Source organism: Leucopleurus acutus (genome assembly GCF_964270905.1).
Source record: "Leucopleurus acutus genome assembly, chromosome: 18".
Lineage (NCBI taxonomy): Eukaryota > Metazoa > Chordata > Mammalia > Artiodactyla > Delphinidae > Leucopleurus > Leucopleurus acutus.
This window is the reverse complement of record NC_139160.1, coordinates 16,291,584-16,311,209: the sequence shown is the minus strand read 5'-3', so window position 1 is coordinate 16,311,209 and position 19,626 is coordinate 16,291,584. Positions and strand designations below refer to the sequence as shown.

Below are 19,626 nucleotides of genomic sequence, written 5' to 3'. Positions count from 1 at the left end.
CAGAGGGCTCAGTTGGCAGTTCTGTGATTTGGGTCTCCAGTCAAAGGGCCATACTCCCAACCCACCCAGGCAGGAAAGCAAATTCACAGCCCAACCCAACTGCCAAGCCTAGTCTCAAGTCCTGCTCATCCAGGAAGCCTGGCCAAAGAACCCAGATAGCCAGGAAGCCTATCCTACAGCCCTGCTTGGGCAAAGAGCCAAGCCAGATGGCCTGCCCAACTGTTGAGCATAGCCCCTGACACCATACAACAAGGAAGACTGATTGGTGACTCTGGACGGCCTTGGAGCCCAACCCATGGTACCACCAAGCCAGATCCCAGCCTGTCACTGCACCTGGCACAGAGCCCAGCCAACAGCACCACCCAGTTGGAAAATACAGCCTGAGACCCCACCTGACCAGGAATGATTGCAGAGCCCATCCCATCACTGCCCAATCATGGCATCCAATCAGTGCACCATCCTGCCAGGGAACACAGCCTGAAACCTCACCCAACCAGAGGTGATTACAGAGCTAGTGGCCCAACCCAACCATAAAACATAGCCAGAAGCCCCACCTGAACAGGGAGCCCCTGCAGTGGCCCCACTTGAACGCACAGTCCAGCCAGCAGACCCACCCAACCAAGTAACCCAGCCAGCAGCAACCCCTGCAACCTCAGAGTATATGCAGTAGCCTTGCTCAAACAGAGACCCTGATAGAGAGCCTTACTTGCCCACGACTGCTACCAGCTGACTGGTGAAGGTCTTTCCCTGCCAAAGCAAACCTGTGAAGTCTGGAAGAGGAGACTGCTTACTTAAATACATAGATATTAATGCAAGGAATGAAGGATCATGAAGAATCAGAAAAACATGATACCACCAAAAGAAACAAATAAAGCTCCAATAACTACCCTAAAAAAATGGCGATCTGTTAACTGTCTAACAAAGAACTCTGAGTAATCCTCTTAAAGAAGTTCAGTAAACTACAAGAATGCACAGACAAACAAAATTAGGAAAACTGCACAAATAAGTAACAAGTTCAACCAAGAAACAGAAACCATCAAACAAAACAAAACAAAACAGAAATCCTAAAGCGTAAGAATATAATGACTGCACTGAAGATTAAGAGAGCTTCAACAGCAGACTTAACCAAGCAGAGGAAAAAAAAATTGGTGAACTAGAAGATAAATCATTTGAAATTATCTAGTCAGAGGAGCAAAAAGAAAAAAAGAGTGAAGAAAGTCTATGGGAGCTGGGGACATCCATCAAAAGAAACAATATATACATTATGGGAATCCCAGGAGGAGAAGAGAAAGAGAAAGGGATAGAAAGTCTATTAAAAGCAATATTGGCTGAAAACTTCCCAAACTTGGAACAATAAATGGGCATCCAGATTCATGAGGGCCCAATGACCCCAAATAGGTTGAGGATGAAAAGGGCTACACTAAAACACATTATAATTAAATTGCCAAAAGACAAAGAATTTTGAAAGCAGCGAGAGAGAAGAAACAAGTTACATACAAGGGAACCCCCATAAGACAATCAGTGGGTTTCTCAACAGAAACTTTGCAGGCCAGGAGAGAGTGGGATGACACATTCAAAATATTGAAAGAAAAAACTGTTAACCAAGAATACTATACTGACAAAGCTGTCCTTCACATATGGAGAGACAAAGACTTTCCCAAGCAAACAAAAGCTGAGGGAATTCATCACCAATAGACCTGTCTTACAAGATATGCTAAAGGACATTCTTCCAGCTAAAATAAAAGAATGCCAATTAACATTGTAAAAATGTATGAATGTGTAAAAATCACTGGTAATAGTAAATATATCATCAAAATCAGATTCTGTAATATTGTAATGGTGGTATATAATTAGATAGAACTAATCAATAAATTCAGTAAAGTTGTAACATACAAAGTCAACATACAAATATGAGTTGTTTTTTATACACTAACAATGAACTATCTGAAAAAGAGATAAAATAATCCCATTTACAATTGCATCAAAAACAGTAAAGTACGTAGGAATAAATTTAACCAAGGGGATGAAAAATCTCTACACTGAAAACTACAACACACTGATGAAAGAAATTGAAGAAGATACAAATAAATGAAAAGACATCCTGTGTTCATGGGCTGGAAGAATTAATGTTGTTAAAATGTCTATACTACCCAGACCAATCCTCAGATTCAACGCAATCCCTATCAAAATTCCAGTGTTTTTCATAGAAACAGAAAAAAAAAATCCTAAAATTTGTATGGAACCACAAAAGACCCAGAATAGCCAAAGTAATCCTGAGAAAGAACAAAGATGAAGGTGTCACATGTCCTGATTTCAAACTGTATTACAAAGCTATAATAATTGAAACAGTACGGTACTGGCATTAAAAACAGACAAACAAGTGGACCAGAATTGAGACCCCAGAAATAAACCCATGCATATGGAGTCAACTAATATTTGACAGGGAAGCCAAGAATACTCAGTGGGGAAAAGATAGTCTCTTCAGTAAATGGTGTTAGGAAAACAGGATATTCACATGCAAAAGAATGAAACTGGACCCCTATCTTACACCACTCACAAAAATTAACTCAAAATGGATGTCTGAAACCATAAAACTCCTAGAAGAAAACATAGTAGAAAACTCCTTGAAATTGGTCTTGGCAATTATTTTTTGGATATGACACCAAAAGCACAAACACCAAAAGCAAAATTAAACAAGTGAAACTATATCAAACTAAAAGCTTCTTCACAGCAAAAGAAATAACTCACAAAATGAAAAGGCAACATATTGAATGGGAGAAAATACTTGCAAACTACATATCCGTTAAGGGGTTAATATCCAAAATGTCAAAGGAACTCATACAACTCAAAAGCAAATCATCATCATCATCCAATTTAAAAATGGGTAGAGGATCTGAATAGACATTTTTCCAAAAAGACACACAAATGGCCAACAAGTACATGAAAATGTGCTCAACATCGCTAATCATCAGGGAAATGCACATCAAAACAATGAGGTATCACTTCACATCTGTGAGAACGGCTGTTATCAGAAAGATAAGAAATAGCAAGTGTTGGGAATTCCCTGGTGGTCCAGTGGTTAGGACTCCACGTTTTCACTGCTGAGGGCGCAGGTTCGATCCCTGGCCAGGGAACTTAAGATCCCACAAGCTGTGTGGCACAGCCAAAAAAAGAAAAAAAAAATAGCAAGTGTTGGTAAGAACGTGGAGAAAAGGGATCCCTTGTGCACTGTTGGTAGGAATGTAAATTGGTGCAGCCACTACGGAAAGTAGTCAAATAGAACTATCATATGATCCAGCAATTTCACGTCTGGGTATATATCCAAAGGAAATTAAATCACTGTGTCACAGAGATATCTGCACTCTCATGTTCATAGTAGCATTATTTATAACAGGCAAGACATGGAAAAAAGCTAAGTGTCTATCACCAGGTGAATAGATAAAGGAGTTGCAGTACATACATATACAATAGAATATTATTCGGCCATTAAAAAGAAAATCCTGCCATTTGCAACATTATAGAAAAACCCTGAGTGCATTATGGTAAGTGATTTAAGTCAGAGAGAGAAAGACAAATACCGTATGATCTCACGTATATGTGTAATCTAAAAAACCTAAACTCATAGAATCAGAGTGTACAATTGTGTTTGCCAGGGTGGGGAGAATGGATGAAGGTGGTCAAAGGGTACAGATATAAGATATATTACTTGTGATATATACATACATAAAACATCACACTGTACACCTTAAATGTACACAATGTTACATACGTCAATTACATCTCAACAAAGCTGGGTGGGAGGGTGGGGAGAAAGAAAGACGTGAGGAGTGGGCTGGAGGAGAAGGATGGAGAAAGGAACTAAGTACCTACTTTCAGAGGCCATTTCAGATTCTTTCCAGCACTCACTCTGTATATGCTGGGCTGGGTGCTATGTGACACACACTTGCCATCTACAACTAAGTGACAAGAGGATGAGAAAGATAAACTAGAAGCAAATTCGCAAATTCTGGCAATAACTTTTTCAAAGCCATTAATGTTACCAATAGTAAGTGATAATAACTGGGAAGACAAAAGACACAGCAAATGATAATGTTTGTCCTGCTTTGTGAGAAGCTGAGGATGAAATGTAGGATTACTACTTTATATTTTGCAAATCTTACATTTACACAATGTCATTATTATCAAAACTCTTAAGCCTTTTGAAAGTATGGCCAATCACATAAAAAGAATGACAGGCTCCACTCACAAAGGGGAAGGGACACTGTTTTAAGTCATTTGGATGAGATTTGCCAAAGACTCGTTCTGTGCTGTGCCCCAGTGATTCCAAGGACAGCAACCAACATTTCCTTACAAGTGAAATCAGATTAAAGAACATTAAGTCAGTTGTTTTTATGGGAAAATGAAACAAATGTACAGTGTGAGGAGTGTCGAGTATTCATTCATCCAACATTTACTAAACACATACGTGTACCAAGCATTATTATGCTAGTTGAGCAAAGTAAATATTTAAAACAAATAATATAGCTTCTGCTTTCTGGGAACTAACAATCTAATGAGGAAAGTTGAGATGGAAATACTTATATAAGATGTTACGGAAGAAGGGTAGAGTATGCCAGGGAGGGCAGGAAGAATTTTACCTGTTTGCTTTGGATATTGAAATGTAATATAGGAGCAGAAGAGTTTATTGGGCGGGGGGGAAGGCGGCTAGTTTCCCAAAGTATGTTCTGTAGAATGCTAACCTGCTAAATTTGGAGACAGGAGATAGTGTGGGTATTTCCATGGTTAAACACTACATATTATAGCCCTCCTGTGGAGATTCACTATGAACATTAGCAAATTAGCAGCTCTAAGAAGTCCACTATTAAAAACAAAAGCACAAACCTATCCAACTTGCAGTTCCCATTGTAATTACTCATGGAACCCTTTTTAATAGAATAGCACCTATAAACAACCTTGGGAACAAATTTTGGGGAAACAGGTTGTACAGCCGTCAATGGCACTAGACAGCTGCCAACACTGCAGGAGAGGATGAGCCCAAAGCCAGGAGAATCCCTTTGGGCTGATTTCATTAGTTGCTGCATAACATTTCCAGAGCTACTTAACGAAAGTAAGCAAATAGGGATCTGTAATACAAGATCAAGCAAGAAAAACACAAACCCACAGATGACTCCTGAATCCTTATTTTGATCACAAACGTTGGTCTTCTGAAATGTTAACTCTTACCAGAGATAAAATGTATGAGAGATGAGGATGCTGGGACATGACAGGCTATGGGTCTTAGCCTATGTCTGTGCAAACATGTAAATGTCAATTATTGGACCACTCCTGTAATATGATGGAGAAAAAAGCTACTTAAATGAAACCTCAGTTGCAGTTTCAAGAAATTCAAAGAGCCAAGCCCATCTAGCCAAAAACTCATTCATACCAACCAGTCGACCCCATTTCTCACATTGTGCCAGGGTGCCTGGACTCTAACACAAACGCATTTACTATATTCTAGCTGATAAAGAACCTTTGCTCATTTCATTAACATTTGTTTTAAATGTCCAGATGGCATACTAGATAGTAATGAAGTCACAGATTAGTAAAAGCCTCTCATGACCATCAACCATTCCTTATACACACAATTCTGATCTGGGCACTGCATTTCAGTTTGCTCAATGAGTTAGTGAGACAGGCTAGTTAGTATAGAGAAATTTGTTTCTTTTCTAAAAGATCCCACAGAAAAAGACCAACTGCTACAATCAATCAGATTCTGCACTGGTTTTAGGACAAGCGATGGCAGGTGAATGTTTCCGTTGATTTTTCTCCTCCTCTGGCCCTTGTCTGGCCCCCTTCACTGATGCTGCAACATATCTGTTCCTTACACTGAACACAGCCAACTCACAATTTCCTGTGTATGCCTTATTTACAACATGGATGAAATGCTGCCTATTCTGTACTCCACTGGTATTATTCTCTCACAACATTCATTTGCCATCCCCTTGTATGTGCATGAGAAATGCAAAACAATTTAAATATTAGTCTAAGGTCAAACAAAGAAGCCCCCTCAAAATACATGTCCATCACAATGATTATTTTGAGACTCCTGCCACAGCTCCCTTTCTAGTGCGTCCTGCAGTAGACTAGAACACACTTTTCCAAGGTGGTGGCGTCTGTATGGAAAGGTGGGGTGGAAACAGGCACTGCACCTGCTGTCAGAACACCTGCATATGCCCGACTGGACCTCTTGTCAAGTGTGTGGCCTCAGATGACTTCACAGCTCACTCTAAAATGAGAGGGTTGGACTGAATGATTTCTAAAGTTTCTTCTCATTCTAAAGATTCTTACTTTCATTCTTTGTGTCATCAAGTACCATTTCACTGTGGAGAGTTGTTTAAAAATGATTGATGGCTAAATTACAAAAACCTGTCAATTCCTCTAACGCTTGGATCACTCAGATTCCTATTTGCTCAGCTTATAATATCTTTGAAATTGTTGGCATACAACTATTATAGTTCTAACTTCTCATTTTCTTTGCAAATTCTAGCCAATAAGGCAAGATAATTGCATAACTGATATACTCAGTATACAGAATGCAGTCATGAGGCATGAGACATTTTTTATACACTGCCTTTTAAGGCCCATAGTACAAACTTCTGTCATTTAAAAGTGGCTCCTAAAATGCAGCCCAAGAAGGCATTCAAGGGAAATCATCTCAGAAGCTTGCTGAATGTGCAGATTCCTGGGCTCCAGAATTTGCATTTTAACGCGTACTATGGCAATCCTTATACCACCGAAATTTTAGAAATACTGACTAAAGATTTCAACAGTAACTAGAAATTATTTTTGAAAATTAACTATTGAAAAAAATGGGGCACAGACCTGAATGTTAATCTGAGAGGGGTTATTTATTAGATAGTTTACCAAATTTGAGGTTTTGAAAGTTGCATAAATTATTGTACCTTAAAATTTCCCAAACAAATCTCTTCCTAACTACACAGTAAGCAGCATACGAACGAGACTGTAAGTAAAGTCCATTCTTTAAAAATGTACTAAAATCTTTCAACTAAATGCATCAAAATGCAAATAAACAATCACACTTTTATGTCCTGGGATTAGGCCAAGATGGCGTTTATGTTTCTGAAGCAATCCACAAAGCCAAGATTGAGGTTTCAGAGGAAGGCACCAAGGCATCTGCAGCTACAGGTATGTTCCTAAGGGCACAGTGTCAGCAACACTCAGTCAGCTGCTTCCCCCTTATCTCCCTTTGTTAGATTTATCCAGTTCAACCTTCACACTTCTAAGCCTCCCCACTAAAAACCCAAGTCCAGATGTAGTAGAGCATTCTAAAAAAAGAAATGTTAACAGAACAAAGTTTTTCAAAACTGATGGGAGAAAAGAGAGAGCCATTTTGAAAAGGATTTGTAGCACGACCCCATAAACAAGGAATAGAGTCATTTTGAGAATTACCTTCAAGAAGGAATTTATTCCATGGAATATTTTGAAAATAGGACACAGTGTTGGCTAAGTGGTATCTTTTCCCTTTAATTTTCCCATTTGCACCCCATCATAACACTAAACGATGCTATATCATTAGGATGCTTTTATTTCTCCAAAAATCAAGGCATATAAGTGACTTCGTATCCAATTTTAATAGTGACTTTCCTCAAATGAAGAGAAAATACAACGGGATTCTATTCTTTATCTTTCCTGCAGCTCTGTTGTTACTGAAAAGGTCTCGGATTCCTATTTTTAAAGCAGATCGGCCATTCATCTTTTTCCTGAGAGAACCCAACACAGGTATTACAGTATTTTTTGATAGGAGTCACATAAATTAAATATTTATCAGCATCTCTCTAGCAACAAAGCCTCGTTTGTCCACCCTAACCTAAAACAAGCATTCCTTCTAGCTGGTTTCCATGGTGCTTCAGAAGCTTCTCAGTTGCTATGTCATGTATCCTGAGAAAGGGGAATATTTCATAACTACTGAGCAAACTAATAACCTCGGTGGCTTTTTTGCCTTCTGTTTCTCTCAGCTCATTTATAGTTGATGTAGGTCTTTAAAAATTCAGGTTTCTACTTCTGGGGAGACTTAAAGTCATGAAAGTAAAATAAATGATAAATCTTTTTTCCCCATTGTTGCCAAGCTTTCTTGGCCTTGGAGGATGAAAGAATTCCTTCAGGCCACTAGAGTGTCCAAGCAGTCCTCTGGCTCTCAGCACCCCTAGTATCCTAGGGAACGCACCTGCATTTCTATAGTTTTCCTGTTGATCTTTCTCAAGCTTGCTGAAGTTACACAAAAATCAAATGTTTGCCCTAGTACTTGTTAGGTCCCACCATACAACCTCATCTTAATCCAAAGAGGGGATGGTACAGGCAGAGCCTTAGCACATCAGAAGGACAAGCAGAAGTCCTTTAAGCATCAACAACAGTGAACAAAGTATTCAAATCATTCCTCTTAATGTTGCCCCACCCTCTCTGGCAATTACTTATCAGCCTAGGAAAGAAAAAGAGATTCTCAGTAAAGAGTTGTTGGCAAGTCTAAACAATGTGTCAAAAAGAAATAGGATGGAACAAGTCTAACAAAATCAAGCAAAAGTGGATCTACTTTAACTAAACATCAGGCATTATTTTTATTTATGGAGAGAAAAAAAGTCAAGTTAGAATAATGAAAATTACGCATAGGTTTTACACAAATTGTTAAGGAAATACTGTCAACATCATTTTATCTGAGAATCATTTGCATACTGCTGTAACTTATGCTAGAAATCAAAGAGACACTTGCGACAAAAAGGATGAAGATAGTCATTCACTAGGAAATCATCTATTGGGGGATTATTTGGGGAGAAAAAGTCCATCAACAAAATATATCCTCTTAGTATTTCACCATGATCATCCCAACCCCATATTTATTAGAAGAAAATGTCACTTATCACTCAGAACAGGCAACAGAGAGCCCTCTCTTAGAAAGGATACAGGTCAAAAAATGAAAGATGAAAAAAAAAAGACAGGTTCTACTCCCTCAAGAAACAAAGAAACAGGACTAAACTTGAACAGAAAGGTCACTGTCAAAAGCTCATAGCCAATAAAGGTTGATGACAGTTAAGAGAGAACAGTTTCTCTTTTGGAATTCAACTGCGTAAAATGATGTAAAATCTTTGAACTACCTAGTAAAGGACACACCACTGTTTCCGTGCTAAGAGTTTCCAGAACGGCCATAGTAAACAGAATGAAAATACAATCCAACACCAGTTCCATAATCCGCCGCATGTCTAAATATAGTCCTCGTGAATTTATTTACCTCTCTTTCTGGGAGGTACTTGCCCATAACACACAAGGCAAAGTGGCTATTCTTCTGGTGACGGGGTATTGAAAGGACAAGTGAGTCTCAGCCTTCAGTACACCAAATTGACAAAGCTTACTGATAAGGGTAAATAATGACTCAATCAGTTGACAAATGGGACACATACAAGAACATTACAAAAAATGATCTTAACCTGAAAATTAAACTGTTGGAGAACATCATTTGTCCAGCCTACAGCCATCCATCCATTGATCTAAAGGGCCTAAAAGACATGATATTCCCCTCAAATGTACTCCCCCTCCCCTTTGCTTACAAAAATTCTGCAGTATTTCACTAATTCAACTAATATGCCCAGTTTCTCAAAATGTAAAAAAAACCTGCAAGAGATGAGATATTAAGCTTGAATTTTGATGGGTTTCAAAGCTTGTGACTAGGTTTTGGGATGAGGGCATAAGAGTATGGAGGCAGAGAGATTAAGGACAAAAAGAGGAGACAGAACAAACTGCTTCTTTCCAACTCCCTCTAGGGTTCATACCCAAAAATGTATTAAAGGTCAAGCAAGAGTCTAAAGGATTATTACCTCATGAGCAACCTGTGAAATGCAACTAAGAACTTTCTGATAAGGAAAGTGGCCAAATATTGGACTAGATTGAGTCCCTTTCCTAAATATTCTTGTTAAGTATTAACTTTTATCTGAATGACTTGTAGTCCCCCTCCTGTTAATCTCAGAATCTAAACATATATAATTTAAAACCAGACAGTATATTCTGGATTTTGTGTATCTCTTGTTGAATTTAGCAATGTGACTGCAGCTAATTACCTTAACAATTCCATTTACTAAATGATATCCTGCTTAAAGGTATTTTGTAGAGGTGAAAAAAATGTTTAAAGCATTGCATATGAAAATACTATTTAACACTACATTAAATGCTTTTTTTTCTTGACAGCATTTGTCTTCAGTATTGGGAGAGTTTCAAATCCCCTAAACTGAATTAACAGATCTCAAGCATGTTCTCCACTTTCATCGATGCTTTTCTTCATAAAAAGTTACAATTTCATTTTGCTATACCCTTGATTTTAAAAATGTTCTGCTAAAGTATAAAAAGACAAGGGTATGTGATTTTCAAATATTATGAACCTAAAAATACTTCAATTTTACCATAATTTTATAAATTTATTTCACCCTCTCTTAATCTAAATGTATTTTAGCCTTCTTTTCTACTGGTTATCCCAAAAGCACTACAAGGCACAGCAGTGATCTATGAATGGTAAGTGAGTCAGGTCACAGGGTCACGTCCTCAGTAAGGACACGTGAGGCCATGTTGGACTGAGGGCGGACAGTGAATAGTGTTCAGTTTTCCTTATCCTGGATAACTTAGGGAGAATGCAAAATGAGCAACGTCATTTGAAACATGTTTCCTTTCCATTTAGCTTCTAAATAAAATGGAGAGTTGAAGTGTAATAGCAGAGCAGAACAAAGAGATCCCTGTTGAAACCCCAGTCTGTTGTGAGACTTCTGTAAGTATGGCATCAAGCTGCTAAATGCTAGACGTTTCAGAGTATGTGGTATACCCCAAACTTACAACTCCCTGACCGATGGCCTCACCTTAGTGCCATCCACAATCCTAGTGAGAAAGGAAAAGGGGTTGAAGGAAAGTAAGTAAGGAAACCAATAAAGTCCAAAGGCGTCTGCTTTTTAAACAGCTTTAAAGAGTCTGCCTATCCGCCACAGATACCATCATTTCCATTATCTAGGCAGAAACGGAGCATGTTGGAGTGGCCAACAAAATCTAAGAACATAGAGTAAAAAGACAATGCAGATTATGTAACACGTAATTACAGTTAGGTTTAACAAATGTGAACTTCAAGTGGTGTATTTTTCCAATGCTAAAAAGCAAGGCCTTTAAAATTCCATTATCTTAAGATGGTTTTAAATGATTACTTTAAATGTGATTATTTCCTAAACCACACAAGAGTAAAATAGAGCATTTATTGATGGAATAACAAAAGTGCTTTTCTTAAATATTCTTCAAAATACATTTGTACAACTTACAATAATATATCCAAAATAACTGTATATACAAAACATTGCCTAGTTTTAATGTATGTGCTTTTTTCCCCAAAAATTACAAAGTAACTTCTTTTTTATTTTTTTGGCAAAGTTCAACCTTAACAGAGGTGACAATTTTAAAGGTTGGTTTAAGAAAATAGAACCTGAGGGAAATTGACACGCAAGAGTCAATGACAAGCAAGAGATTTGGAGGAATATTTTTAGTTTGTTAAATAAAAATGTTTTTTAGAGTGATACTTTTCACATTACAAAAATAAACCAAAATGAAGAAAAGGTCACTGTAAAATGATGGAAAAAGGATCTGTAGACTTGCTCTTAGTATTTCAAAAAGCCAACAATGCATGTCAAAAAATGAATGCAAGATCACAACAGTCTTGTATTTACTTTGTATTTGGAGAAGGTAGTGAAATAAGTGGCCACATTCTGTTTTCTTTTAATTGCTATTAATATGGTTGATCTGATTGGCTCTTCGATGAATTTCATCCAAGAAGTTCTCCAGTTGTTCTATTAGCATTCTTTTTTTAAACCTGTATAAAAAAATAAGTAATAGCACTCTCAATTTCTTTTTAACAAATAGTTATATATCAGTATAATTTTTTTTAAAAGAGAGAAACTGCCTTGGAAAGATTTTTCAAAGTGAGATGAAAATGAAAATTCAACAACTTTATGATATATAAAATCTCTTGGAAGATTAGAAAATTATTTTATCAGTAGAGTATTATAGTTTGTTCCTAAAACAAATAATCCAGGCCTAAGTACAATGGGAAAGAGGTTATTTCTTCCACAATCAAAAAGAAAAAGGGGGGAGAAAGAACCCTAATAAATACAAGGGTTATAAATATTCCAGCAATATGGGCTCCCCAAGCAATGACTCCAATAGCTTCTTATGCTCTTTGAACACTGAATGTTGAATGGAATGTGAATAAAATATGAATATAATTCCCCACAAAATGGAAGAAGAAATGAAATTTGGGCAATTGCATTTAAACTGTGGTGTTCTACTATTACAATTTGAAAACTAGCAAATCAAGGACAATTAGACATCTGTAGTATAGGATACAGCAAACAAAGTTCAAGTTGCAAGTTTTAAATTTTTGCGGTAATAAATATAGTAGACTAAAATTGCTTTTGTCTGCCTAAGTATTAATACTGCTGATGCTTTTCAGAATATCCCAAAACACTGCCCAATCTATACCTACTTCCTCTCTACTTGTACACTAATATGACTACCGACCATAATATTACACAACTCTCTAAAAGGTGGCAGAAGTAGGGCTTCCCTGGTGGCGCAGTAGTTGAGAGTCTGCCTGCCGATGCAGGGGACGCGGGTTTGGGCCCCGGTCTGGGAGGATCCCACATGCCGCGGAGCGGCTAGGCCCGTGAGCCATGGCCGCTGGACCTGCACGTCCGGAGCCTGTGCTCCGCAACGGGAGAGGCCACAGCAGTGAGAGGCCCGCATAATGGAAAAAAAAAAAAAAAAAAAAAAAAAAAGGTGGCAGAAGTAGAATCCAGGCACCCAGAATATAGCTAAATCGATGATGAAGTTTGAGTTGGCAGAATGTTACATAAAGAGCAGAATGAGTTAAATACTCAATATCAATAATATGAAAAGTTATGGCCTTATCTTGAAACTTCAAAGTAACCTATGCTCTAGCCACTCATAGAAAAAAAAATAGAATTAACAGCTTTATCTAAAAAAACCTTTACATGTAGGATGGAAGAAACTGGGGGACTAATTAAAGGGTGGCTATCTTGGAAGGTCAGATGAGACAAACGCTAAGTTTTCTTACATTACTAAAATTCTAAAAGTCTTGAAGAAGAAATTAAAAAAATGCTTTTTTACTCACTGAACTCATACAACTATGCTTTCCAGTTAATTGCACTTCATAGTTACCATTTATAATCTTGATCCACATTCCTTGTACTAAAGTACATAATCCTGGGCTACTGAGGCAATCAGAATAAGGCCCATTTGTCCAGCTCTGGTCCCCTTAATTACATGTTTTCCCACATACAAGTGAACTGCATTCAAATATTGCCTTTCAAGATTACGTTTTATCACTAATATTAACTGTAGCTCAAATATACAAAGGAGAAAAATTAAAGACTATAACATATAAAGACACCAAAAAGCCACAGAGTAGGATAAACGAGAATTATGCAAGAATCTGTAATGTGTAGAGAGAAAGGGTCCATGATTTCTGAAGAATTTCTGTGTAGCTATTTTTTAAGTGAACTTCCTTCAATAAACTGAAAAAAAAGAGAGAAGTACTTATATACAAAGGGGTGTGTCATATACATGCATAACAACACAAGTATAAAACAGATACTGTTAAAATACCAACTACAGAAAACGGGGGACTCACTGCATCATATCATAATGTATAACAGATTATTTACCTTGATGCTTCCTTAATGACATTTTGTAAAAATATTAGTCTTGTTTGTAAACTGCCTTGCACATGCTTCAGTAAAGTGAAGATCCTTTCATATTCTTAAAACGAGAAGCAAAAAGAAAAATTAAGTGGCTTTAATTTGCATTCTTATTCAGTATTTTTCTATTACAGCTTACTATATCAAGATATACTAAGACAAAACCAAAACTAGTCTACATAAAATTTTCACTGCTCATTAGAGATTTTATAATACACATATTTCATCATACATCAAAAAAGATAAAACAGCTTTTCAAACACTGCTTTTTTTTTTGGGTAAAAGTTCTCAATAGGGTATCAAATATAAAGCTTAGAAGGATGAGTAAACAGCTTTTTGGTAGTGCCACAGAAAAATAAGAAGTGGCCTTTACAAAAATCCATCCTTATGACAAATTCTAAATTACAGCTAACCTTGGGAGTGGATAAAATAGAGCGGGGGAGAAAAAAAAAGTTAAGAGTGCTGTCTCACAGGAATAAAGACGCAGATGTAGAGAATGGACTTGAGGACACTAGGAGTGGGAAGGGTAAGCTGGGACGAAGTGAGAGAGTAGCATTGACATATATACACTACCAAATGTAAAATAGATAGCTAGTGGGAAGCAGCTGCATAGCACAGGGAGATCAGCTCGGTGCTTTGTGACCACCTAGAGGGGTGCGACAGGGAGGGTGGGAAGGAGACACAAGAGGGAGGGGATATGGGGATATATGTATACGTATAGCTGATTCACTTTGTTATAACGCAGAAACTAACATACCATTGTAAAGCAATTATTCTCCAATAAAGATGTTTAAAAAAAAAAAAGAATATACACGTCGTAATTGGTGGGAAAAAAAAGGATGCTGCCTCAGTTTCAAGTTTTCACATAAAACTTTGCCAAGGACTATAAGCTCCTAAATGGCCAGTACAGAGTCTTACCCACTTCTGGACCACCCATGGGCCACCGCACCATCATAGCAGGTGATCTGCCAACATCTTTGGAATGAATGTCAATAATATTGAAACTTTAACTCACAAAGTTCTTCTGTACTCATATAATAGATAGCTTTCATAATTTTAGTTTTTTGGCCTAAACACATCCCTGATCACTATCATAGTTTAAATCTTAAAAGTTAAGATGGTAGGTAGGTACTATGCCTAGAACCTTACAGATATGAAGTCATTTAATAGTCACTACATCTGTCTGGGTTTGCTGTTACCTTAAAATTCCAGTTGCTGGTTGACAGAATGCTCAAGACTATGGGTTCCTGTCATGGTAGGAACCATGTGTGTCTGTGAGTTCCTGCTCTGCTCTCAGTCCCTCCTACTTACCACACCTAACACAGTACTTTGGATATAGCAGCTATTCAGTAAGTGTTTGTTGGCTGAGTAAAGAACCAAATCTTATATAGCTCATATGTTGTTTAAGAGTGATCTAAAATCAGATCTAGGCTTTAGTTTATTTGACTTTTTTTTTGAGCACAAACAGAAATCAAATCTGATGTTTGTGTCTAATTATACATACTTCTTCCTGGCTTTCGGATCTCTTTCATTATTTGTGCTTTTAGTTCAGTGTTGACCTCTTCATGGCTTCTGCAATGCATCAATTTCTTCCCTTTGTTGAGTGAAGACGCTGGTAGATTCTCTTCAGGACATTGTTCTTTATCTCTTGGCTCCTCGTGATTTTCTAAAAATCCACCAACAGTGAGGTCATTAGTTCCTAAGTGGTCATGGCCGAGAGCCTCTGTATGATTGGTTGGTCGTTCCAGTAAACTGGCTGGAGAAGAAGATGCTGAAAATTCACTTTCCATAGCATTTGGTGTAATATCTGATGAAAGTTGGTCTGCAACATGATTTTCAACCACATCATCTATTGTCGAATCATTAGTGGCTTCTGAAACTAAAAATAAAAATAAGAAAAAAAAGATGATGAAAGCCAATTTCAAAGCACACAGTAAAGAAAACCTCAAAGAAACAATATTACAGCAAATCACAACTGATCTCCCTGACTGCTGCAAATTAACAATTTGATATGGTTTTTAAGCTTTGCCAAATATATGGTATATTTCAATGTGAAACATTCACAATATTTTAAAAACCTGTACAATTTTTGCCCTTAGGAATAAAAATAAAAGCCAGTTTCAAACAACTTTTAGTTCTCTGCTTTATTCTATGGCAATTTTATTGAATAAGTAGGTTTTGAATGCTTCAGGGAAATATATGTGATCAAGATTATCATGGTTATCCTTTTATTAGAGAGTACCAGTTCACTCCAACTTACCTCTACCTCGTAAGTTATTACCGTTCAGAGGCAAAAGTGAACACAGGGAGTTTAAGCTGATCAATATTCTGCAGCAACACACCACCAAACCTCCACAGCGCCCCCTTTTCTTATAACCATCCATATAGTCTTCATTACTTGAGCAGTGAAGAATAGCTGGTGCCCACTTTAGTTCTCTAGACTACTAGACTTAAAAGCTTGCAAGCTTACTACTTAATATTACGTTATTGTACTTGCTCCTCACAGAAAGCAGCTAAATTCTAAGTTCTCTGATTGCTCACCAAACCACCAGGACACCAGCTGAATTCATCTCTTTACTGTTCAAAATGTAAACTCATCCCCACAAAAATTCCCTGAACTTCTGACTCCCTCCCTCCTAAATTCTATTCCATGATGTGCAAACTTTACTGAATATTCTCTAGAGTAACTCCTGCTTTAATCGAAACCCAACTCTCCTGCAAAGAAACTGCTGTCCGTCAAACACTCTCCGTGGACTTAAAATAAGGATGTGGGGCTTCCCTGCTGGCGCAGTGGTTAAGAATCCGCCTGCCAATGCAGGGGACACGGGTTCGAGGCCTGGTCCGGGAAGATCCCACATGCCACACAGCAACTAAGCCCGTGCACCACAACTACTGAGCCTGTGCTCTAGAGCCCACGAGCCACAACTACTGAGCCCCTGTGCCACAACTACTGAAGCCCACGTGCCTAGAGTCCGTGTTCCAAAACAAAGAGAAGCCACCGCAATGAGAAGCCCACGCACCGCAACGAAGAGTAGCCCCCACTCGCCGTAACTAGAGAAAGCCTGTGCGCAGCAACAAAGACCCAACACAGCCAAAAATAAAATAAAATAAATAAATGTATAAAAATAAATAAATAAATAAGGATGTGGAGTCACTAATCCCTTCACCTTCCAATGCCACTTCAAGAACATTTCTCCATGCACTCTTGAAAAATTCTTGCTCTTCTGAGATTTAATTATCCCACTCAACTCATCCTCTCTCTCCTCATCACTATCTTTACTGACCTCCAGAGCACACCCGTGGTCACGGATGTCTCTGGCACCTGGTTCACAGACTTCCTTCTACCCCATGTCCCTTGGGACATCATTCTAGATCCTTACTACTCAAAGTGTGGTTTGTGGACAAGCAGCATTAGTACCATCAGAGAGCTTGCTAGAAATGCTCATCTTGAGCCCTATCCCAAACAATGTATTAGAATCTGTAGTTTAACTAACCACTCCCCCGACCCCCGCCTGGCTTCACATACATGTTAAGGTTTGAGAAATGCTGTAGTATGTGACATCCATGTCTAAGGACATCACCTGCTAAGAACCTGGCCTCCCAATTTCTCATCTCCAAGGAACTTTTCCACCCACCCATTTGCTTCTTGAGTGAAACACAAATTCAGGGATGGAGGCATGTGTAACCCTCATCTTTGCAGTATTCCTACTATTGCTCTTGAACTCTGCCAGACTTTTCACTCCAGCAATTCCTCTACGTTCTCCCTCATATTAATCAGATTCCTTCTAGATATCCACTTTCTTATCTAACTTATATCCCAAAATGTATCACTTTTTAACAGTGTCCTAAATTCTCTCATTCTATTGTCCTCCCATGACCCCTGCCAAGCAAAAATCCCAAATTTGATGATGCAGTCTATCTTCTTGCTGCAGACTCACATGTGGAATGATGAGCAGGCACTACTGGAGAAATATGACACAGCTCTACAGAGTGGTCACAGTCACCACCTGTACCTGGATCTTAGCACTGCCTAGCAGTCTTATTACAACCTTTTCTCCCTCTAGCACACAAAAAAATCATTCAAACCTTCTCCACTGTCTTAACATCTCTGACTTTCCCAGTGTCTCTTTCCTCTCAGCAGTACACATCACCTCCAACTTCACAGAGGAAAGCAAAAGCAGAAAGAAGGTGAACTTCCTCGACCTCCCACCATTAAACTTGTGCCCACCACACCCATTCGGCTTTAATGGAAGAAGCATTCTTCATGTGGGCTCTGGACCATTCATTCCCTTTTGCCTGCTCAGTGATTTTGTGATTATACTCTGTCTCATCTTCATTTTCAGCTGTTCCCTCTCTATTGGCTCCATCACACCAGCATTTAAATATATTCAACTCTGTCATCTTAAAGACCTACAGAACTATTCCAATCCTCTCAAATGATTTGTTTAAGAAGTATTTGAGACCACCAACCACTCAATTCTCTTTCCATTTAGCTTCCATAACACTATATTATTCCCTATTTTCTCCTCTTTCTTGGATTCTTCCTTTCTTCTCACTCTCCTTTTCTGAACCTTATTTCTCCTCTTAACTTTGGTACTTTCAAAGTTCTGCTCTAGGCTTTTTCTTCTGTTTCCCTTGGTTACTCCAATGGGGCTTAAGGCTGCCTCCCATACCTATCTCTCTAGCCCAGTCCTCTTCTCTTAAGTTCCAAACTCAATGACCCATCTTCTAACTTAGGAAATCCACTTGGCTATCTAACAGACACTTCTAAACTAAACTCATTCAACCTCTCTTCTTCCACTCCACCCCTGACACACTGAGATACCCAGGGTCTCTCAACTCCTCCCTTGCCCTGTCTCCATCATCCAGCCAGTCATCACCAAGTCCTTTGCTGATATATCTAATATCCAAGTATTTCTCCAATACAGGTTCTTCTCACAACCACACGGGACCCAGGTAACCATTAGCTCTTCCCTGTGTTTCCTAACTGGTTTCTGTGCAACTGTAACAATTATTTAACAACATCAAATACCCAGTCACTGTGCACAATCTCCAATTACCTTATATAGTTTCTGTTTGTGGAAAGTTTGATTTTCTTTGATTCAGAGTCCAAATCAGACCTGGACATTGCAGTTAATTTACATGTCTTTTAACTATCTTTTAATCTATAAAAATCCTTCTGTACCTCTTTTTTTCTATGCATTTTTTTTTTCTGGAAAAATACACACACACCCCAGATTTTTTGTCCTATAGAGTTTCCCACAATCTGGATTTTTCTAATTTTATCCCTGTTTTGTTATTTAACATGTTTCTCTGTCCCTTATATTTCCTAAAAATTGGTAGTTAGACAGAGAGGCTTGGTCAGATTGATGTTCAGTATTTTTTTTTGGGGGGGGGAGGGCAGGACTACCTCAAAAGTAGTACTGTGTAATTCCATCAGGAGGTAGCATACTTGGTTTCTCTCCAGTTAAGATGTCATTAGCCATGAATGATCACTACCTATAATTAATGAATCCATTAATTAAGGGTTCCCTACATCAATTCTCATTCCTCCCTAATAATATTCCACACAGTAAAGTCAGCCTGGTCTTTATAAAATGCTGATCAGATCAGATCACTACCTCTTTAAAACCTTTCAATGGATTCTCATTGTCCTTCGAATAAAGTCTAAAATCTTTATAATGGCTTCCAAGACCCTCTATGATCTAGACTCTGCATGTATATCTTTCAGTTCTCACTTTGCCTCATTCCCAACAACCCTTGCTATAACCAGCATTCTTTCAGTTCCCTTAATGCCCTGCTCTTTACTGTATGCCTCTGCACATACTCTTCTTAG

The 19,626-nt window shown here is 38.2% G+C and overlaps 2 protein-coding genes across 3 annotated transcripts in view; one reads left to right on the top strand and one right to left on the bottom strand.

Annotated features, from left to right (window-relative positions):
• SERPINE3 (serpin family E member 3) overlaps window positions 1-11,205 on the top strand; it is a gene marked incomplete at its 5' end in the record, with an annotated part of 31,818 nt that extends 20,613 nt beyond the window's left edge. Inside the window, 3 exons of the mRNA XM_082859790.1 lie at window positions 7,102-7,188; window positions 7,699-7,782; window positions 10,234-11,205. Coding sequence (XP_082715916.1) covers window positions 7,102-7,188; window positions 7,699-7,782; window positions 10,234-10,277 — 215 coding nt within the window. The 3' untranslated portion in view covers window positions 10,278-11,205. The remainder of the gene's footprint in view (window positions 1-7,101; window positions 7,189-7,698; window positions 7,783-10,233) is intronic.
• A 57-nt stretch (window positions 11,206-11,262) lies between these two features.
• The window catches only part of INTS6 (integrator complex subunit 6), an 88,451-nt gene continuing 80,087 nt past the window's right edge, over window positions 11,263-19,626 (bottom strand). For both annotated transcript variants that reach the window (XM_082859586.1, XM_082859587.1), the window contains 3 exons: window positions 15,295-15,669; window positions 13,758-13,851; window positions 11,263-11,884 (listed from right to left, as the gene is read on the bottom strand). In XM_082859586.1, coding sequence (XP_082715712.1) covers window positions 11,791-11,884; window positions 13,758-13,851; window positions 15,295-15,669 — 563 coding nt within the window. In that variant the 3' untranslated portion in view covers window positions 11,263-11,790. The remainder of the gene's footprint in view (window positions 11,885-13,757; window positions 13,852-15,294; window positions 15,670-19,626) is intronic.